The 23,942-nt window shown below is 34.8% G+C and overlaps 1 protein-coding gene across 2 annotated transcripts in view; it reads right to left on the reverse strand.

Moving 5' to 3' along the window:
- The window catches only part of LOC306861078 (leucine-rich repeats and immunoglobulin-like domains protein 3), a 33,232-nt gene extending 14,709 nt beyond the window's left edge, over positions 1 to 18,523 (reverse strand). For both annotated transcript variants that reach the window (XM_079403152.1, XM_079403151.1), the window contains exons 1-8: positions 18,112 to 18,523; positions 10,722 to 10,793; positions 10,563 to 10,637; positions 4,173 to 4,307; positions 3,600 to 3,743; positions 2,438 to 2,581; positions 2,217 to 2,360; positions 898 to 1,041 (exon numbers count right to left, since the gene is read on the reverse strand). In XM_079403152.1, coding sequence (XP_079259278.1) covers positions 898 to 1,041; positions 2,217 to 2,360; positions 2,438 to 2,581; positions 3,600 to 3,743; positions 4,173 to 4,307; positions 10,563 to 10,637; positions 10,722 to 10,793; positions 18,112 to 18,305 — 1,052 coding nt within the window. In that variant the 5' untranslated portion in view covers positions 18,306 to 18,523. The remainder of the gene's footprint in view (positions 1 to 897; positions 1,042 to 2,216; positions 2,361 to 2,437; positions 2,582 to 3,599; positions 3,744 to 4,172; positions 4,308 to 10,562; positions 10,638 to 10,721; positions 10,794 to 18,111) is intronic.
- Positions 18,524 to 23,942: the final 5,419 nt, after the last annotated feature.

Here is a 23,942-nt window from a genome sequence, read left to right on the forward strand (position 1 = left end):
TCTTCATCTCTCAATCAGCATTGCATTGCATTATATGTTTGGATCATTTCAATCAAGACATTATTGGAAATGTTGAGACTGATATGTGACCCTGGACCACAAAACCAGTCATAAGGGTCCATTTTTTAAAATTGAGATTCATACATGATCTGAAAGCTGAATAAGCTTTCCATTGATGTATGGTTTGTTATGATTGGACAATATTTGTCTGAGATACAACTATTAGAAAATCTGGAATCTGAGGGAGCAAAAAAATCTAATTATTGAGAAAATCTCCTTTAAAGTTGTTCAAATGAAGTTCTTAGCAATGCATATTACTAATCAAAAATTAGAAATTATAAAAATTTTAAATATTAAAAATTATAATCAAAAAAGTTTTGATATATTTACGGTAGGAAATTTACAAAATATCTTCATGGAACATGATCTTTACTTAATATCCTAATGATTTTTTGGCATAAAAGAAAAATGTATAATTTTGATCCATACAATGTATTGTTGGTTATTGCTACAAATATACCTGTGTTACTCATGACTGCTTTTGTGCTGCAGGGACACATATCTAGATTATTTTATGAAAGTATCTACTGTACTGATATAAAGATCTTATTGATTTACATTACAAGCATCAGAGTTTCATCAGCATCTGCACCAAACTGCAAATTTTTGCTCAGTTTGAATCTTGAGCTGTTTTTTCCTCCACTATATCAGACTATATGAGCTATAAAAGCCTGATAGATAAATATATGACACAAAACATAAGACACATATCATGTAAAACAGGGTTTCTCTTGCTCTTCTGAAGAGTTTGATGTCCAACCAAGACCATTTATCGAAACTAAACAGCAAAAAAGGCTTGTTCATGTCATAAAGATCAGAGCCTGCATAAAGACTCACAGCGCCTGCAGGTTGGCGAGGCCTCGAAACGCTCCGTCAGCGATGAAACTGATGCGGTTGTTTCCGATGTGGAGCTGCTCGACGACGCTGAGTCCAACAAAACTGCTTTCCTCCAAACGGCTCAACTGGTTCCAGCTCAGATCGCTGACAGACAACGACAACATTAAGTGAAGCATTCAACAATACAGCAGATTCGCTTAAAACATCATCTGTTATGAATTAATGTGAATGTGTTCTTTACTTAAGAATAATTTACTTACAAATGTTTGCTAAATGAATAAATATAAATAAATAAACAATATCAGAACAAAAAATAAATAAATAAATAGAAAGTGCCCAAAAACACGTCATTATTTATCCATTATATCAATCCTGAACTGATGGCATCTATTATTGAAAAACTGTTTGGGTTGATCATGATTTTGAAAAATGGTTTCTTAAAAACTGACATTTTAAGATATTAGTTTAAATAGTTACATAAGAGCTTTAACTATTCTAAAAGAGTTTAAACCACTGGAAAAAAACATTTTTCACTCAGAAATTGCTAGTGAATTTCACTAATAATTACAGAGAAACAGTAAGTAACATTTAATTAAACATTAGATTTTGTAGTAGAAATAGTATTGAAATTGTAGTAATAATAATAGGCTGAAATAGTATTTTCATGTCAAAAAACTATTTTCTTACTAAAAAAATAAGTCTTGTTTTCAGAAAACATTATCAAAATTGTGTTGACTTTTGGTTAAAACAAGAACTAATATCTGCCAATGGGGAAATAAAAATTATTTTTATTCAAAGAGAAAACACAATTACTTTTTTTGCCCCCTTAGACATTTCATCGTGTTTTAAGCAAAAACCAATAAAATTGATAACATTTTCTGAAAACAAGTCTTATCTTAAATCATTTTGCTAGTCAAGAAAATGTATCTTGATTTAAGAATGTTTAGATATTTGTAAAGGAAAACAAGACAAATACTACGAAAGAAAATCATTTTGTGCAGTGTTCTTGTAAAATGCACTCTATAATAATCTTTACAATCTTGATACTTTTTATTTTTTACAGTGTGGTCTAAAAATACTTAAACTAGTCTAAAATCTTAAATCGAAATCTTAATTACTTTAATTCCCAGAAACACATCCATAATGTTTGACTGCTCAAAATCTATTAGCTTCAGTCTTTAGATCATTTATCCAACAGAATAATGAAAGAAGACAGACAGAGAAAAGAGCAAGATGTTTTCCTCTTCCTGCCCTGCGCTAAGGCATGATGGGATAGAGAGGTTAGGAAGAGAGTATCTGTGAGAGTGAAGCAGACTCACAGCTCGGCGAGTTTCTGGCAGAACTCCCAGGCGTCGGGTTTGATGCGGCTGATGGCGTTGTGTGACAGATGCAGCTGCTGCAGCGTCAGGAGGCCGTAGAGCCAGCCTTTGCTCACCTCCGTCAGGTTATTGTACTCCAGCTGCCTGCTCACAAACACACACACGTCACACACGAGTTCTGAGTTAAACCTGAGCTCGTCACGCGTGTCCGCTCTACTCACAGGACTTCCATGTTGTTCAGACCCCAGAAAGCGCCGTCCATGAGCCGCGTGATGCTGTTCCTCTGGATCTTCAGCGAGCGCAGACTGTGAAGCCCGTGGAACGCCAGACCCTCGATGCGCCGCACACGGTTTCTGCTCAGCTCTCTGTCAAACATTAAACAACAGTCAATCATAAGTATGCATTAAAGCTGCACGATTAATCGTTAACAGATCACGATCTCGATTCAAACACCCATGCAATCTCATTTCTGAATGACAACCATTCGTCTGCGTCTATTAAACCTTTGAAAAAGTCATACCATTCAAATCTGCGTTCGCGCTGCCGCTGACACAGAGAGCAGACAGTTAGCATGTCTGGGTAAGAAACAGCTTCACAAACAGTCTTTTAACTACACAGTATTATTTCTGTCTTACAGTCATTCATATGTGACCATGGACCACAAAACCAAACAATATTTGGCTGAGATACAACTATTTGAAAATCTGGAATCTGAGGCTGCCAAAAAAAAAATCTAAATATTGAGAAAAGTTCTTATCAATGCATATTACTAATCAAAAATTAAGTTTTGATATATTTACGGTAGGAAATTTACAAAATATCTTCATGGAACATGATCTTAATATCCTAATGATTTTTGGCATAAAAGAGAAATGTATAATTTTGATCCATACAATGTATTGTTGGCTATTGCTACAAATATACCTGTGCTACTCATGACTGCTTTTGTGCTGCAGGGACACATATTGTCACTCAAATATTGGGATGAAAGTTTATAGTTCAGATATAAACACTGATGTCTATATTAGCGATCAAAATAGAGCAAATCTGTTGATTACAGTGTTGATTAGATTATTTAGCCAATGTCATTGAATCATTCAAGAAATTCATTCAAAAACGCGGATTCATTCAGTAATAAAACAAGTGAAGTGAAGTATTTATGAGAGTTTTAAAATAAAAATTTGTGTTTTAAATACATATTTATTCAAATGTTCAGTAATTCACTCAAGTTAATTAAACACTTTTAAATAGACTGCAAAAATAACATTTTGTTTAGTCCAGAATCGTGGGACAATCGTGATGTCTAATTGAGACAAAACAAAATTGTGATTCTCAATTTATCCAGAATCGTGCAGCTCTAGTATTGCATGAAGCGTCACTTACAGGTGCTGCAGGTGCGGCAGAGGGAAGATCTTGGGCGGGATGGAGCTCAGGCGGTTTTTGTTGAGTTTTAACACCAGCAGCGAGTTGGACAGGTTACTGAAGCAGCCGTACTCCAGCGTGGAAATACGGTTATTATTCATCAACCTACAGAAACACAGCATTCAAACACAGACGCATGACATGCTGTAATCACCGATAGCTCTGGCAATAAACAAACTCAAACTACTTCTACTGAGTCTCACAAGAGATTAAGCTAGACTAAGTGTTAAACAGCTTAAACAATTCTCTAAAAAAAACAACAAACTAAAAAAAAAAAAAAAATTATTATCATAAATTAGTCTAAAAAACCCAAACAAGTCTAAAATGAGCTTAAACTAGTCTTTAAAAACCTTAAACTAGGCCTAGTTCAACAGAGCTTAAATTACACAAAAGAAAACTAGTTTAAAAACAAACTAATCTAAACGAGCTTAAACTAGTGTGAAAGCTGTGACAGAGGAGTGACACAGTGAGCTGATGTGAGACTCCTGGTGGTTTCTGGAAAGCAGGTCAGTTGAGAACAGAAGAAGGACTCACAGGTTTTTCAGAGGAAGAGGAGGAAAAGTCCCGGCGCAAACCTCCATAATATTGTTGTTGCTAAGGTCCAGCGTCTCCAGGGCGACCAGCGAACTGAGCCGCTCTGCCGAGATCCTCGAGATCCTGTTGTTTGCTCTGAAAACACAAGCAGAGGCATTTAGAAAGCAGGTTTCACTGAACAGGTGAAGAGCGTCGCAGCAAGCCTCACAACTCAGCTCAAAACAGGCGTTGGGTTCAGAAGTGTGTTATTTGGTTTATAAGGTAATTACTAACAAGGTATTTAAACAAAATACCCCTGCCAATTACGTGGATGAAGCCCATTCCCTCAGTGAAAGCGCCGCTGACGAGCCCAGCAATTTCCCGAGCTGCACGCCTCCTAAATTGCAGTGCAGGAGCTGCTTGTGTTATAAACACGGAGGGCACAGAGCCGCCTTTGTGTGTCGGACGCCCTGAAAACATTCCCTGGAATCGCAGGTCTAAACCTTCACACACACTCAGTCTGAGTTTATATAGCTGAAATTGAGCGTAACTCAACGTAAACATGGGAAAGACGTCATAAGAGAGGACAACTGACGACACGGCACATACGTATGATCAGAAACGCTCACGAAGAAGCTTCATTAATCATGATATCAAATAAAATATCTGTGCATATAAACATGCTGTAAGTCATCACAACTTTTTCAAGATTTACCCCCGGTTTCACAGACAAGGCTTAAGCCTAGTCCTAGACTAAAATGTAAATCTTAGCTGTTTCAAATGAAATAAACTTGCACTGACTGATCTTAAAATATATCAGTGACTTTCTTTTGTCTCAAGATGCGCCCCAGTAATGTTTTTTTCTAAGCATGTTTATAAAAATTACTTAAATGTCCTAATTGAACTATGGCCTAATCCTGGCTTAGTCTAAGCCCTGTCTGTGAAACCGGGCCATAGTAACTTACAAATATATATTATATAAATCAACAAAGAGCTTAAACTAGTCTAAGGGACCATGAACTTGTCTAAAAAAAAAGCTTAAAGTCTAAAGGAGCATACACTAGTCTAAAATGACCTAAATCTAGTCCAAAGGAGCATAAACTAGTCTAAAGGAGCTTAAACTAGTCTAAAAGAGCATAGACTAGTCTAAAATTAGCTTAAACTAGTCTAACGAAGCATAGACTAGTCTACAAGAGTTTAAACTTGTCTAACGGAGCATAAACTAGTCTAATGGAGATAAACTAGTCTAAAAGAGCATAGACTAGTCTAAAATTAGTTTAAACTAGTCTAACGAAGCATAGACTAGTCTACAAGAGCTTAAAGTTGTCTAACGGAGCATAAACTAGTCTAAAATGAGCTTAAACTAGAGTCTAATGGAGCATAAACTATAGCTTAGATATATTTCACATCAAATCTCCAAAGTAATGTAGAAACAACATGAAGACAGTATATTTAAAATATATTTTAATACTATCTTTTAATTATTACATTTTATAATTTTTTATATATTTTATTATAAAATTAGTAAATATAGCCAAGCAACATTACAGTAAAATTTGTGCTATCATTTTTAATAGGCCTAAGCTGTTATGAAATATACTATTATTTTCCTATAAATTATTATTATTAATATATTATGTGTTAATTTAACTGAACTGAATTCACACATGCCTGGCATTTCTGTTTCTCATCTTCAGCTCAAGGCAGACATCTGAACCTCTTATATTCCTTGTTCTCGTTTAAGAAAAGCTCACGGTGAAAAACAAACACCTTTCAAAAAAAAAAAATCAAAGCATTAAATGGTTGTGTTGAGCGGCGCACAGAGGTATGATGGGAAGCCTGTGCTTTTGTGAAGTGAAGAGGAATGAGTCAAAGGTGTTGAGAGAGCGAGACAGATAAGACGCGGGACGTGCCGGAGCAGATCCTCTGGAGAGACAGACGTGTGAATGCAGCATCCGATGCAAAACAAGGAAGCCGATAGGAATGTCGAGCAGCTCATTTATAAACAATCAGAGTCTCAGTCCGTAAAAACTTTTTTTTTTAATTAAAAAAATGTAGGTTGTCCCTCAGATTGAAAAAACAAGCAACAAAGACAGGTTTGCATGAGGAATATCAGTCTCAATTCTAGTTCCTGTTTATTACCTCAGCGTAATTCCTCATGAACAGCCATAAAATAACCAGGCACACTCTCTCTGTGTGTCTTCAACATCTGCTGAGAGTGTGTGTGTGTGTGTGTGTGTGTGTGTGTTTTATCTCTCCCTCCTCCTCTGTTCAGACAAACAAGCGGCTCATTGTGTCTTTCTGCCGCACACCTCAAATTTGTTCAACCAATTTTCAGCAAATAAGGCTGTTACACTCCTTTAGTTTAATCAGTCTAAACTGAACAGGGTTTTTTAGTGCCGCGAGCTCAACGACAAACATGTTATATATGACACATTATATGAAAAAAGCTCACAGTGAGATTATTTCCACATAAAGCAGATTGTGAAAGCAACGCTGTGAATGTTTGGCACGTCAGTGAGTTATGAGTTACTAGACGCTCGCTGAATTTCACAACGCAGACACTTTCCATACCGCCAGAGTGTGTGTGTGTGTGTGTGTGTGTGTGTGTGTGTGCGTTTCTGGCAGATGAGACTAAAGGGAAAAAAGTGAAGTTGGCTCTGAGATGAGCAGAGAAGAGCTCACACACGTCTGAAACACATTAACTTAAAACTCAATTTCAACATATTTTCCTCATGCTGTAAAGATCCTGCTGCAGATCGTTAATGAGCGAACCAACCAAATCATTTCACATCAGCACTGCACTTCATACTAGGGCTGTCAAATTGGCTGAAAAACTAAATTTGAATTTTGTACTTAAATATTATCAATATTCAAATTATATTCAAATTTAAAAGGCATAATTACAGTTAGGGGGAAAAACGTTTTTGAGGCCACAAGAGGGCGCATCGAGCAAAATATTACTAATGCACGTTTATTGAAAGCAATAAAATAACACGACTAACTTTTAAAAAAAACTGCATAATGTTTAAAATAATGTTTATAAACCATATATAATTAAGTTGCTTAAACAATTAGAAACAAAACCGCATCATGTATGTATCATTTAATACAAAGGACCGAAAACCAATCACAAGGAGTACTTTTTCTATTTAAAAGCATGAGATGCAGTGGGATTGGGAAAAATCCGCCATTTATTCTCGAGTCTTGTTTTTTAAAAGTTGAACTTACATTAATTTTACATGCTTTCTAAACATGCAGCTCTCTTGTGCGAGACACGAGTGCAACGCTGATAGATGTCCCTCTAGGAAATGTGATAAATATGCGTTCTGTGTGAACGGCTTGGTTTCAGTTTTGACGTAAACAACAGCATCTCTGCATTGATGTTCTCTATTTTTGCAATATTTTGAATGAACAACGTAGCAGCGCTGCATCTAGTGGGTTCAACTGGATAGGCAAAAAAAAAAAAAAGCATTAAAATGCAACGACACCTACAACGTCTTCTCATCTTGTGTGCCACTGATAATGCAGCCTGACGCACACCTAAAATACAAATGCAACATTTTTGCATTCGAATGTGGATTTTTATTTTAAATTCCACGAATTTTCAAAATTTGAGACCTCAAATGTTTGGATTTTCAATAACCATGTGCTCATGACTATTTTCAGATAATCCAATCAATTAAGGATTTTACAATTAAGGATTGGCCGAGAGAGCTCAATGCGCTGCAACTTCAGAAAACACATGCAAATAAAAAAAGCACCAGCAAATCAAGAAAGCATCTTCATCAATTTGACAGCAGGTGCTGAAAATGCTCACAACACAACCAAATAAAGAATTTGATTTGCAGTGTGTTTCTTTATTTGTTTGTGTTGTGAGCATTTTCAGCGCATATGTGTTGTAAAATTAAAGTTGTTTTCTTAATTTGCAGGTGTTTTTTCTATTTGCAGCGCATTGAGCTCTCTCGGCCACCGTATTTATGCCTATATAGAACCTTACAATTTCTACAATGTGAAGGAAGCAGACAGAATCATTGAATCCAGCATAAAAATAGAATTTACCGCATAACACTGAATGTTACAGAATTTACCAAATTTTGAAAGATTAAATCAAAAGCATGGCCGTGCAATTAATCAAATCATGATATAAAAAATGTCAAAGGGCCCTATTATCGTTCATTTAAAATGGAAAACACTAAATATAGGGGTGAAAATAAAACGAGCACTAAAAAAATAATTTGTTAAACTTATAATATTTTTTATTGTATAAATTAGACATACTTTTTGAGTGAAAAATTCTGTAAAATTTATTTAAATTATTCAAATGGAATCCAGAAAAAATTAAATGGAAAAAAATGGAAATCCAGAGGAATTAAAACGGAATTTGGGAAGGAAAAAAAAAACATTTCACAGAATTCTTTTATCCAAAGAGATGCTTATCATTTTCTCTTTTTGTTTGGAACTAGATTAATATAAACCAACAAACTTATTACGAATGAATTAGTCTTACATTTAATATCACACTAGAGCTAAAAACAGCGAAACTAACAAGCATATCTGACTCTACTGTGATTAGACGAGCGACACTTAAGTCACCATCTTTACTTGTTTGTGATGCGTTAACATGCATATTTTTGTTGTTCTCAAGTGTAAATAAAACAGTACTGCCCGCTGATAAACACATTAATATATCTACCACAGTATAAATGCAGTAGACACAGTTCTACTGTTGCATACGAGAGCGAGAGAGAGAGAGCGAGAGAGAGAGAGCTGTACTGGGTCTGGGGTATCGTATAGCTTGTGCCTCTTATTCAAACAGTCTCTCAGACTGAGCGTCTCTCGTCTTTGACCCTTCAGCCCACCAAAAACAAACGGCATCAGCTCCACAGCTGGGAGTAATTCACTCGCCATCACCTCAATTAATTCAGCCATTTCACAGGAATTTGTGGCCTTGAACAATTAAATAGCCGTATGAAGCCACTGCTAAAGAGTAATTAGCTAGAAAATTTGACTGGCGGAATGAAGGACTGAACTTTGATAATGCCTGTGTTACACCGTTTGCTGCATGTCCTGAAATACTGCATCATTTTTCAATCAATCAATCTATCAATCAATCAATCCAATTATCTATCTATCTATCTATCTATCTATCTATTAGGGCTGCACAATAAATCGCATGCGATTATCATGCGCATCTCGTCAGTAAAGCCGGTTCTGTGATTAGTAGTTAATCTCCATCATGTGCTTTCAGATGGAGCTGCATTTAATACACAGAGCCGTAGATCACTGACAAGCTACAGATGAATCGCCATCTATTATGATATTGTGTAGCTTGTCAGTGATCTACGGCTCTGTGTATTAAATGCAGCTCCATCTGAAAGCACATGATGGAGATTAACTACTAATCACAGAACCGGCTTTACTGACGAGATGCGCATGATATTTGCATGCGATTTATCATGCAGCCTTACTATCTATCCATCCAAATATCCATCCATCGATCCAACTATCCATCTATCAATCTTGAGTCTTGACCCTCAAACTTTTAACTATTTTACATTTTCAGACCATCCAGCATAAAACTGGTCCAATGTCATTCTGAACACGAGACTCAACAAAAACTAAAGTGCTCTGGATGTTAAAAGAGTCTCATAGTTTCAGAGCGGCACTACGGTTGGATGTATCTGGACTGTGTTGTATTTAACACCAAGTGCTCAAACTCAGATGACACTCCACACAGGCGCCGTCACAGACAACAGGCAAACCAAACGCTGCCAAACTGTGCTCTGATTCCAAGAGGAAATACCACACACACACACAGAGCTCTCGCTCACACCACTCAGAAATTCACTCCAGACACTCTCCACCAGGAAAATTAATATTTCATTATTCTGTCATTTTAAGTGTCACATTTTCAAGAAGATGGAATCAGCTGGAAGACTGTAAATAATCACTAATATGACTATAATGAATGAGACAATGAAGTATATTTCACATGAAGATTAAAACCAGATTCAAACTGTTCTGACACATGCAGATCCAACCAATGATGCTTTTCAAACACAAACTCGTGCCTGCAGAATGAACTGAACTCTACAGAAAGGAATCGAGTGGCGTTTTCAAAAGAAAACTAAGTTCTCTATCCACGTGTATATAATATTTTTTTTTTTTATTTGACCTCAAATCCAACTTCATTAATCCTTCAAAAGTGCCACTTAGTGGAAGCAAACAGAATGCAAAAATGCAGCCATTGGTCAGTCAAAGAGAAGGTCCCACCCCCAAACTCACGCCATTGGTTGAGTTAACTGTCGTCACGTCGGGCCACACAAACAGACAGATCAATGTTTCCAAAGCATCACAGTTTCACTCTTTAGTGCAAGTAAATCAAGATAATGATGCTTTCATACTCACAGAATCAGAGTGCTGAGGTTTCCAGCGTTTGGGCCCAAATCCGGGATCGACTCGAACTCGTTGTTACTCAGTTTTCTGTGAATGCAAAACCACACGATCACACGTTCATCTGTGACATCTGAGGGGAAAATAAAACAAAACCCAAAAAAGCACACTCACATTTCACTGAGCTGCGGCAGACTGGCGAGCAGCGCTTCAGGAAACGTGCGTAACTTGTTATGGCTCAGATCCCTGCAAAAGAAAAACACAGCCATCAACACCATCAGCCATCAGTTTCTGAAGAGAATCTGTCACTCGACTGAAGCCTGGAGAACGAGAGGAGAAAATAAACTACACATACACAAAAAATGCCATACAAACTCATGCTAGGAACACTCTTACCATATGACATGATCATTTCAACACATCAGTTCAACTCAGCTAGAAAAAAAAAAAAAAAAAAAAAACTCTTAAAAATAAAGGTTGCAAAAGGATTTTCACATCAATGACACAGAAGATCCATTTTTGGTTCCCCAACTACCCATCCTTCTACACTGTAAAAAATAACCGTGATTTTAACGGTAAAACACTGTGAAAATGCTACAGTAAAAACCTGTTAAATGGTTTACGGTAAGTTCCCCTAATATATACGGTGAAAAACTGTAATAGACATTTCAGACAATTTTGCAGTGAAATACCATTTTTGGAAGTGAAAAAGAATGTAAAATTTACAAGGAAAAACCGTAAATTAATGTTCCCAGAATTCCCTGCGTTGAATTACAAATTGGATGTTTTTTCTTTGAAATAACTATGTTGTTTCTTATTTTTTTCTAATCTATATCTATATTTTCTTATTTCTTTCTATATTAACATTATATCAGTTAATGAAATTACGGTATTTAATTGTACATTTAAGTTTTAACCGTAAAATCTAAGATGTTGCTACCGTATTTTTTACGGTGGAATTCCTGCAACCACAGCTGGCGGTTTTTACCGTAAATTTTACGGAATTTTTTTTACAGTGTACCTATTCAACTATCTATCCATCTCTATCTATCAACTATCTATCCAATAACCCATCTATCCAACTGGCTATCTATCTATCCAACTATCCCCCAAATAGTCTTTCAGCGAATAGTTCTTAAAATAACCATTTTTATCTTTAATAATGGAAAGAATATTTTTGCACTATAAACAAAGGATGTTAAAAATATTTTGAATAACTCTGGTAAGCAAACAGTTGATGGCAGCCATTGACCATTCCATACTATTGAAATCAACGGCTAAACTCAGCTGTTCGGTTACCAGCATTAGTCAAAATATCTTCTTTTGTGTTCAGTAGAAACTCATACAGGTTTGGAACAACTTGAGGGTGAGTAAATGATGGCAAAATGTTCATTCTGGATGAACTACCCCCTTTCATGGACGCCAATAGAGAACCTTTATTTTTAATTGTCTGCTATTTCGATTTTAGATTTTATTAAAATACTTATAACAGCAAAAGCCTTTTGTGAATGTGCATCTTTAACTACACACAATCTTAAACATCCACTCAGTATTGAGCAAAACTTCTGTAGAACTGATTCGAACCACTGAGTCGACTCTTAAGAATCATTTGTTTGGGAGTCTACAGAGTCTCAGTTCTAATGTAATTTGGAGCGTTTCAGGCTGTGTTGATGTTTCGGGAATCAGTCAGCTGAAGGATCTGGAGCGTTGCGTGAAGCTGCCAAGATGCCTCGGCGGCTCTCGACCCCCATCTGGACTCCATCAGCTCAAATGGCGAATGGCCGCGGGGAAAGTAACGACTGCTAATCTACTCACAATGCAGGGAAAGTGAGCGCCACCTTTGATTTCCAACAGCAAATCATGTCCGTTTGTGAAGTTTCTGGCTCTGGACGGGCTTTTTACTGGAATCTCTCAGAGGTGGAGCGTTCACAGCCGTCCACTGCATACAACAACATCACCAGCCTTTGTTTCTGGTGCATATTTGTGCTTTTTATCATCAATTTAAGCGTAAAACTGTTCCTTTTATTCCACTGAAGCTAAACGCAGTTTAATAACTACACTGAAGATGTAAATATGAAGCTGAATGGAACAGGATTCTGGGGTCGACAATATAATTGGCCCGGTGGCCCGGACGTACTTTTAAAACCTTTTAAAACCGTCAGGGCCACCAGATCGCTCCAACCACTAGCCCGGTGGGGCCAGTAAAAATAATGCCTCGATTAAAAAAAGTCTAATTTCACATTAATTACCTGTGGTTCTGTGTTTTGATTTCTGTTAAATCGTCTCGGTAACCACCGCTAACACGTTACGTGATCCCGACAGCCTTTCACGCTCCGTCTGCACCGCAACGCGCGCAAACTGCACACTGCTGCTCAGCACCGTTACCTATAGCTACTATTAAGCTAGGCTACATGTTTCTGAAACCCACATCACCCGGCCAAACGCCGGGTAAAAAAGAGAAGGCAAGGAAGAGAAAATCACCAGAGGAATTGAGGGAAAGCGAAAGGGAATACGAAAAGAAAAGGCAGAGAAAGTTTCAGCCCCAGTGGCGAGACCGCTGGAATTGGCTGGGCTTAGGGGTGTGCGATATGACGATTTTTGATCGTGGACGATAAAAATGTCTCCACGATCTGCTTTTGAAGAAATATCGTAGTATCGTGCTACAGCACACATTGTCAAATACAGTTCTGGCGCCTCCGTCTCTATATACTGTACACCAGGACATATAGAAGTAGAGTTACTCTGACAGGACACTGCACTTATTCGCGATCGTAAAAGTACATTATTTGCACACAAGCCTTGCTGGTTAAATGTTTCATTCGCGCGCTGGTCTGTCGTGCGCTTTTTCTGATCGCATACACCTGAAGCACGCGCACTAAAACGCCTGTCTAACAGTGCGAGCGCCTGATTACTCAACTAACTTATTTTTTGCGCTAATACTGTCAAAACACACAAGGTTTACATACAGACTGAGTTGGTTATCTCTAAAATGAAAGTAAATAGTTAAGAGAGAAACGGATGCGTGTCTGTATATTAGATGCGTGCAGCTCTTAAAGGGACAGGGCACTAAACATGCTGTCGACTGTCATTAAAGGGATAGTTCACCCTAAAATTTAATTTCTGTCATTATTTACTCACTCACATGTTGTCCCAAACCTCTATTAATTTCTTGTGCTGAACCCAAAATAAGATATTTTGAAGAATGAGGGTAACCAAACAGTTGCTGGTCCACATTGACTTTGATAGCAGGAAAGAAAAATCCTATGGAAGTCACTGAGAACCAGCAACTGTTTGGTTTTCCACCTTCTTCAAAATAGCATTTATGTTCAGCAGAAGAAAGAAACTCATTCAGGTTTAAAACAACTTTTGAGTAAATGATGGTATAAAAATAAAACATTATGACAATTGACAGATGACAGAATATTTATTTTTGAGGGAACTATTAATTTAACGTTAACAAAACAACAAAACGCAAAGAGAAAAATCACAAAATCACTCATTCTTGACTGAAAAACTTTAATACAGTTGCTTTAGGAATCAGTCTATGTAGTGTTTTATTTTTATATTTGTTCATTCAATTTCATTGAATGCTCTGCTAAATACACCTATTGTACCTGGAAATAAAGCACTGTTTGTTTTATTTGTATATTATGTGTATTTGTAATTTGTATCTTTGTTCTTATTTTTTAATAAGAAAGATAGAATGATGACAAAGATTTTTATCTTCGCCCACTTTGGCCTAAATATCTGCCATGTCTTTTTTTTTGTTACCTTGAAAGGCTTTGTCTTTCTAGTTTGGCTGTAATGCTCAGACAACTTGTAAAACCAACATGACAAAGAATCGTGATAAAATCGTGAATCGTGATATTTCTAAAAAAAATCGTGATATGATATTTTTCCCATATCACCCACCCCTAGCTGGGCTACGATCAAGAAAAAAAAGAGGTTTACTGTGAGCTCTGCAGATCAATGCCCACATATGCAGACAAGTAAGTTAGAGAAAAGTTAACGTGTATGAAACCTATGGTATGAACATAATATAATGAATTGCTGTGTGAATACGGAGAATGAATCCTATGCAATAGGTTTATTTGCACTTGTTTCATGTTTTTGCACAGTTTTGCTGCACTTTGCACTAAACCTACCTTAAAAAAAAAAAATGTTATTCATGTTGTTCAAGCAAACTGTTATTTTTCGTGATTATTGGGATCAATACCCGACGCGTTGACCTGGGCCAGTGAACTTCAAAAGACACTGGCCCAGAGGGCCAGTGGCAAATTTCCCTTATTGTCTACCCCTGGGATTTCTGTGTAAAATCAGATTAATGAACTACTTTACTGACTGATTTACACATTTCTGTCATGATTTCACGCACAGACTCGTCATAATCAACAGGAAGTACTTTACAGAGATAAACCTGACATTTCCTCGCACACAAACACATTGAGATATCACACTCTCTCTGTTATGATAAGATAGACGCTTCAGACTCCAGTTTATCACACTTCACATGTTCTCAGAGTCGCTCCACTATCTGCTGTACCCAGACACATGCATTCTCAGTGTGAGTGTGTGCTTAATATCTGTGCTAGTTTGATGACTGGTTTCAATACTACAACTGCAACTATTTAAATTAAATCACATAGGTTTTCATTTGTAAGATTTGCTCAATTTTCCATGGTAATACTTACTACAATGCTATCGGCAAGATACATTTCCAGATAGATAGATAGATAGGTAGATAGTTAGATAGATCATTTCCAACAAAAATTATTTCCAAAAAATACTAATAAATAAATACTTTACAAAAACATTACTAAAAATAAATGCAAATAAATAAAATAACTTCCGAAAAGATAGGTCCAAAAATTAAAATTAATAATTACCAATAAAAAAAAAAACATGTCCAAAATATAAATAAATAATAAAAAAACTACTTTTAAAAAAAGTAAAAAAATAAATAAATAAAAATAATAGAGATGTAACGATTTCACTCAACTCACGATTCGATTCACAATTTTATTTGTTTATTTTTTTTACAAAATTAGATTTAGGACAAATTATAAATTAAATGTGTCCTTTTATTATTGCTTGGACAAAATGCAGCACGTTTCTTTGAGAAATTAAAATATAACACTATAATAATATACCACTCTTTTGTTGGTTTTGATTGCTTCTATTGTCCTCATTTGTGAATCGCTTTGGATAAAAGCATCTGCTAAATAACACAATGTAAATATAATGTAAATGTAAACAACTAAACTAAATTGAAATCTTAAAACAAGCTCCAAATCAAATAAACAAGTAACACAAATAAAATAAATCTCTTCATATAAACAAAATAAGGCTTTGTCTGTGCTCTTTCCAATTAAAATTGAAGGCAACCACTGCATCTTAATCATGATCTAAACAAAGATGCTGGATACATGCAACATGAGCAGTTTTTAAATCTAAATTATATTGTATAATTTCGAAATTTGAAGCAAAAACAGAATGGTCTGACTTCAGTTTTGTGAAACTACTGTATGCATAAAAAATATCTGCATGAAATGAAACAGCAGAGGAGCTGATTCAGTCTCTGCCAGCAGGTGGCGCTTTAAGCGTTTCCTTGGTTACCGCTGTAAACAAAGCAGCACTGCACTAATGAACTCAGATGATAAGAAAAAATAGCATCTAAACTTTTCTAAAGACAGTAAGTTCCCCTCAAACATACATTCATATAACCTCCTGCCCCTAACTGAATCACAGTTTGTTTAGCATCTCAACCGATTTGAATCGTCACATATGAATCGATTTTCAGCTCGCGGTTAATCGTAAAATCCCTAAAAAATACATATTTTTTAAATAATATAAATGCAAAATTAAATAAATACATAATTTCCAAAAAAATGGCCAAATATAAAATACATAAATTTAAAAAAGAAAAAAAAAATCCAACAAAAATGAATGATTTCCAACAAAAAGCATGTCCAAAAAAAGAAGAAAACTGACAAAAAAATAAAAAACTTAAATATTTAAAAAACACATGGTACTTTTTGGTAATGCTGGCATTAAATCTATTTTTTTAAACATGTTTTTCCACTTATATTAATACTGACTGGTCAATTTCCCAGTGAGAATTTCAGAGTAAAAGGTGTGCATGGGTTGAGAGTTTAACTATGAAACTGAAGTGGCGTAAAACAGCTGCTGAAACTCTCCACAGCACTGAAAAAACCCTCGGCTCTTTCCAGATGTAAATCATGAAAAGCTTTTTCCTTCTATTTTTCCATTCTGGCAGCGAGAGCCCTTCACAGCCAAAAACTTCAGGCCTCCATTTCTCCCTCCCTCTCTCTCTACACATCGGCTCCTAATGGCTTCCATGTCTGGTTGGGTTTAGCTGCTAATTCAGCAGAAATAATGGGCCTGGGGAAAACAAAAGCTCAGGCAGTTTAATGCGTGAACATGTGCTGCAGAGCTGCTCATAAATGAGCATCACCTCCTGAACCCCTGGAAGCCCCGAGGACTCTCGTTCTCCTTCAAACCAACATCTAGAAGAAGCTGGAGTCTCTTACAAGACGATCTCTTTGTAAAACCCAATGCAACCGAACTGAACAAGAACAAATGCAATTGTAACTTGAATGAAGAGAGAAGCGTGAAAGCAAAGTGTTTGTTCTTCATGAATAAAATAACACATGCAAATGAAGTCCTGAGCCCCTACTGACAGAACAACAAAACACCAATTCATGTGCAAAAACCTTCCAGCTGGATTCAGCTCTTACAGCTAAAAATGTGCCTGCAATTACAAAAAATTGGTGCATTTTATGCAAAAATTGCTAGTAAACTTCAAACAATAAAGAAATAGCAAACAACATTAATTTAACATGAGATTCTGAAGTATTCCAATAAACTTTTTTACAGTGTTTTGTCATAACTAACACTTATTTATGCAAATTATTGAATTTTATTTATTTTTTGGAATGTATATATATTTATTAATATGTTTTTGTGTGTGTGCTCATTATTTGCTGCTCGAAATATGATTTAATTTCTCTCTCTATAAATATCTTGTCTTTTTTCAACACAGATCATACCAATATACTTGGAATTTAAAAGTAATAAAGAAATGCCAAGTAACACATTCATTAAACGCGAAGAAGAAAAACTCCATTAATCTTCATTTACAACTTAAAAAAGTTAAATAAATGACTGCCACTGGTTTTATTTTTAGTCAGCTAATCAACTTGTTCACGAATAATACGAATCTGTCTGATTTTCAACACGGAAAATATTTGGAGTTTAAATGATTGTGTTTTGTTTAGATTTAGGGCCTTTAAACTGAACACACACACAAAACAAAGCGCAATAATAACAGTATCGTGTGTTTTACTCACTGTCTGTGTGTGTTCTGGTTGTTTTTCAGTACAAACGCTTTAGTCATTTATAAACTGTAACGTTACCTACTGTTATGATTTTCTACGCTGAATGTTTTTGCTCATATTTAACTGCAGCAGAATCTATGAAAGATGATGTTTTGATCGAGTTCCAGTGAGAGACACAAAGAAAGGATCTGAGGTAAAATACTCACAGACGCGAGATCCGCGCGGGCAGCCGCTCCACGATCCTGCCGTGTTTTAATCCACTACAGTCCGCTAAAAATCCCGCACACGAGCACCCAGACGGACACGGGTCCGGTTCCGATCGACCCGAGCCTCCGTTAATCGCTGTAAAGCCCGTAACGAGAAACACGAGCAGCACGAAGCTCACAGCGCGAGCGGGCATTTTCACCCAGAGGAAGAAAACTAATAAAAAAGTTGACGAAATCGATCCGTAAAAGTTTTAATTCCGCACGAATGTGGAAGAGGGGAAGGTTCTTGGCAGGTCCGCGTCAACTGAATCTCCTTTTCGCGTTTAATATCATGGGTATAAGTGCAGATATCAGCGCCTCAGCACTCGCTCCATCTCTGAGAAACTTCTTTCCACCGCGCTGGAATCAGAGCAGCATTCCGCGGCGCGCGCTCCCGTGGGCGGAGACAGCCGAAGATTGCCGAAGGCCACGGCGCGAGGGATTCTGGGTACTGTAGTGCAGAGAGACAAATACGGATACAGTATGTGCGCTCAGAATCGCTACACTATTTTTGCATTCCCGAAGAATGGTTATATCATAAAACAGGCATAAGATTTTTTTTTTTTAACTAAAACTATATTGTATATGAGTACAATTATTTTCAACAATATATTGTAGTTGTAGGTTTAGCAAGTGAATGTGAAAAAATATAAGTGTGACCCTGGACCACAAACCCAGCCATAAGGGTAAATTTTTTGAAATTGAGATTTATACATCATTTGAAAGCTGAATAAATATATATAAGCTTTCCATTGGTGTATGGTTTGTTATGATAGGACAATATTTGGCTGAGATGCAACTATTTGAAAATCTGGAATCTGAGGGTGCAAAAAAATCTAAATATTGAGAAAATCAACTTTAAAGTTGTTCAAATGAAGTTCTTAGCCATGCATATTACTAATCAAAATAATAGGCCTACTGTAGATATGTATCCATACAAAATCTTAACAGTCTTTAAAAGAAATACAATAATTGCATTGTTTATTTAAATATTCATTCAACTTTCTATTTCATGAAATACATTTATGGTGTTGCTATGGCACACTAAAGACAATAGCGTCAATTTACTGTTAAAAATAAAATGATTTTAGCTGAAATGACCTGTGTTGTTCTCTATTTATATTGGCCCATTTTAACTGAACAGCTGGCCCATTTTACCTGAATGATGTGCCGTGGCTCAAGAAGGTGCCTGCTGATACTCTAACTCTCATCATTTTAAAACTGTTATACTTTTTCACATTTAAAAAATAGTAAATATTACTCTGAAAGTTGTCAAACAAAATAAACTTTAATTTGCATAAACTTTCAGGATGAAATTTTTTTATCTGTTTTTTAAAAAAACATCATATTCATGTTTATCAACAAAATCAGTTCCAAAAGTGTGTGAGATATGGGGAAAAGCCCAAATATATTTCACAAAAGTTTTTGACACTAATATAACTTCATAGATCATTTTACAAAAAGTATTTTGGACATCTAATGGTGCTCCATTCCCGGGTCAAAATGACCCGAACATTTTAAACGGTTATAGCTCTTAAAAATAAAAAATAATAAGGTGTATTTTGAGGCTCTTAAAGCGTTTGCAAACTTTCGTTCCCTTACTATTTTATAGCTTTAACTCTTAAAAGGTGAATTAATTGCTGGATTAACAACATTACAAATGAAACACACACATTGAGTCCCATTGAGTTCACAGCAGATTGTGAGGCTCGTTTGTGAAACAAAGGACTGATTTCTGTCCATTAGCATACAGAAGAGGCTGATGATGAGCGTATTGTGTGTCTGCTGTTATCTATTAGGAGCTGTCAATGAGCTCAATCTCACAGTGATGCTTCATTTCCTAAACCCATCAACAGGGGATGTCTTCACTAAACCATATTAGTTTAAGTTTATCCGAATCCGAACTGATCCTGACTTCACGGTTTCCAGGAATGAGCTGAAAATCTCACACTCGACTGCTTTGGTTCATTATGATTAGTGGCTGGAGTGAATATTTGATTGTCCTACATAACCAGCATGAACAAACAGAGAAAAATCAATTCTTATTAAGTCAATTGCATTTGTTTTAATTGCTAAACATGATTATGGCCACAAGCAAACGGACAAAACTGTGCAACAAGAACAAAGTTCAATGCCGTTCCTATTGAGTTGCACTGTTATCGAGTGCAAAACTTAATAAGCATTGATTGAATAATGCAGATTAATGCAGAGCTCTCTTTTAGTGTTTCGTTGTAGATTGAGAGTGTATTTGCTCTGAGGAGCTTTCTGTGAAGACATGCTGAAACGATCAGTGAATGAGATGCAGAGACGCACCTGAGAGCCTCGGTGTTGATTGATTACGTCTCCAGAGGCCCGAGGAGACAAAGGAAGTGTGTTTGTGTGCCGAGTTTTACCTCTCTAAAGATCTTATGCACTTGTTTATGACATGAACTCAATGTGAAGTTGCTTACAGCGCTGATTTGTTGCAGACTAGTTTTGTAAATATGATAAACATGACACTTCTTAGACTGCAGCTCTGTTTTCTTTTTGTGTGTCAAGTTTTTTATTTGTATTAATAACAAAAATATGATATGCAATACTTTTTAACATTGTTCTGGGTCAAATCTGAGTATTGAATCAAGACACATTTACTTGATATACTAAATGTCGTAAGATAGTAAGTCTTATTTTCTAATAAAATTAATAAAAAAAATATATATTTTAAATTTTTATTTTTTTCTCCTGAAAATGTGTATGTTTTTCTGAAAAGAAGAAAAAATATTTGCCAGTAGGGTCAGAAAAATAAATGCGTTTTCCCTTTTGCAGATATTTGTTCTTGATTAAGCTTAAAATCACTTCATTTTGATACATTTTTAAGAAAACAAGACTTTATATCTTAAGTCCTTTTGCTTCCAAACTAAATGTGTCTAGATGTAAGGATTTTTAGATATATAGATATTTTATATAAAAATAAATATAAAAATATAGCATACATTTAAGAAATTATGAAATGTCAGAAATGACCAATTTAATAGTAATAGTAACACTGTAATTTAGTATCATTGTAATGTAATATATATACATTTTATTTCAGTTATATTTTAGTACAACAAATTTATTATTTTATATATTTTTAATTAATTTTTTTATTTAAATACATTTATTTATTTATATTTTTTGTTTTTATGGTTTTATTTTAATATATATATATATATATATATATATATATATATATATATATTTATTAAAATACATTAATTTTAAGTTTTAATTTAACTGTCAAGTGTAGTTATATAAGTCTGATTCAAACCTTTAAACTCATTGCAATGTAATATATACATGTATTTTTTTATTAATTTTATTATGTTATACATTTTTATTATTAAGCTATATTTTAGTGCAACAAATTTTATTATTTTATATATTGTGAATTCAAATTTTTTTATTTAAAAACATTTATTGAGTTACTTATACTTTGTGTTTTTTAGGGTTTTCATTTTACTATATATATATATATATATATATATATATATATATATATAATTTATTTATTTATTAAAATTTATTTACTTATGTGTATTTTTAAGTGTTTTTTTAATGTTTTTAATTTTACTATATATATATATAAAATTTATTTATTTATTAAAATATATTTATTTACTTATGTGTATTTTTAAGTGTTTTTTTAATGGTTTTAATTTTACTATATATATATATATATATATATATATATATATATAATGAATTTATTTATTAAAATATATTTATTTACTTATGTGTATTTTTAAGTGTTTTTTTTAATGGTTTTAATTTTACTATATATATATATATATATATATATAATTTATTTATTTATTAAAATATATTTATTTACTTAAGTGTATTTTTAAGTGTTTTTTTAATGGTTTTAATTTTACTGTCAGGTGTAGTTCTATAATAAGTCTGATAGGTGGGGTCCTGTAGAGCGAGTCTCGGGTCTGGCGTTCAGCGAGGTGTGGCCAGGTGCCAGTCATTATACTCAGAATAGCAACAGAGAAAAAAGTGTCTTCCCAGCATGCATTGCTCTGATGGCAGTACAAACACGAGCGCAGGGCTGGTTTGCAGGAGAGGATCGTGTGTTTTACAGGTGACAGACTCGGTTTACTCTCAAACGCTGCAGCAAACCTGTGAAAGAAGAGCCGATTCTGCTGCGTCTGCCGCAGACATTCCTGCCATCTGCGCAGCTGCAGTGCGGTCTGTGGAAGAATAGGGAACTCTGGGTATTTTAGAGCTTCAGGCACTATTTCTCAAGTCATTAACTCTACTTATTATTACATATTTCTATAAGGCCTCTTAATGATCAAACGTTGTTGCGCACACAATCTACTCCATGTCTTCTGTCATCTGATTGATTGATTGAGTTTTTTATAAACGTCTAGTATAATTGTACTAACTCCCAGCTTCAGCTGGTGCTTCACGTGTGTTTTTCTGTCAAATCTTGACTGATTTTGATCAAAACACAATATTTTGTCTAAAGGTTTAATAAAGTCAATGTGTTTCTGAACATCTGTCTCATGGTTTGGACGCTCATGACACAAACCTGGCTCTGTGAGTGTGAGCGCCGCTCATAAAGAGAGCAGTGTGTGCCACACGCCGCTTATAATTAATGAAATTACACACTGAATCATTGAGTTTGTCTTCAGGGCCGTGAGCCAGAAGCAGATTTCTTAAACCGGTCAAGTTTACACAAACACACTTTCTGATTCCCAGATGAACGGTTTATTTCTCAGAGGCTGAAGTCTCAGATGTTTCTCGTCTGGGGAAAGTTTGAGACATTGTTGTGAGATTACTGAGGTCTTCTTCTTAAGAAGCAATCAGGAGTCTTAGCTTGTGCTCCAGTTAATCTCACAGAAACAAACCAGATCTGATTTGTGATTTTGATGCATCTTAAAGTGGTTTTAATTTTGAACATGCACCGTAAAAAACGAATCTGTAAAATAACAGAAAAAGTACTGGCAGCTCATTACACACAACATTATCCACTATTTTATGGACATTAACTATAAAACAATGCAATGAAGTGTCAAATTTAAAATACTGGTAAAAACACGTAAAAAATACGGAAAATTTCCTTCAAATTATATACAGTACAGTATATAGTTCCCTATTTTTTACAGATTATTTTTTTAGAGTGTGATAAATCATTTTATTTATGATAATAATTGTATTTATTAGATGATAAAGTCTTTTATTGTGGTATTAGGGTTAGTATAGTGAACTAAAATTAAAAGCATTGATAACATTTTGTTACTTGAAATAAAATATAGGTTAGGCCTAACTAAAATAAAATAAAATTAAATTAAAATATTTCAGTTTTCAAGGCAACATTTCTCATTTTCATTTATTTTAACTTGATGTACTAAATAAAAAATATAAAAAATGTATATAATATATATATATATATATATTACTACTAAAACTTTAAGTTAAATTAAAATGTAAACAGAAAATATTAAAATAAATCCTGATTCAAAATATTAATAAAAAACAAAAATATTTCAATGATACAAAAATATTGTACAGCCTAACTGTATCAGTATAGTTACCTGAAACGAAAATTAAAGGCATTATAAAATAAAACACTAAAAAACTAACAAAAAAAACAAAAGGCAACATTTCTCCTTTTCATTTTGTTGATGCACTAAAATAACTAAAGCTAAAACTATATAAAGAGATATAAAACCTACAACAAATGACAAAAACATTATGAATGGCAAAAATGTAATTGCTAAAGAAACCTTATTGGATAACTTAGTCTAATATGTAAACAACAC

Source organism: Barbus barbus (genome assembly GCF_936440315.1).
Source record: "Barbus barbus genome assembly, chromosome: 42".
Classification (NCBI taxonomy): Eukaryota; Metazoa; Chordata; class Actinopteri; order Cypriniformes; family Cyprinidae; genus Barbus; species Barbus barbus.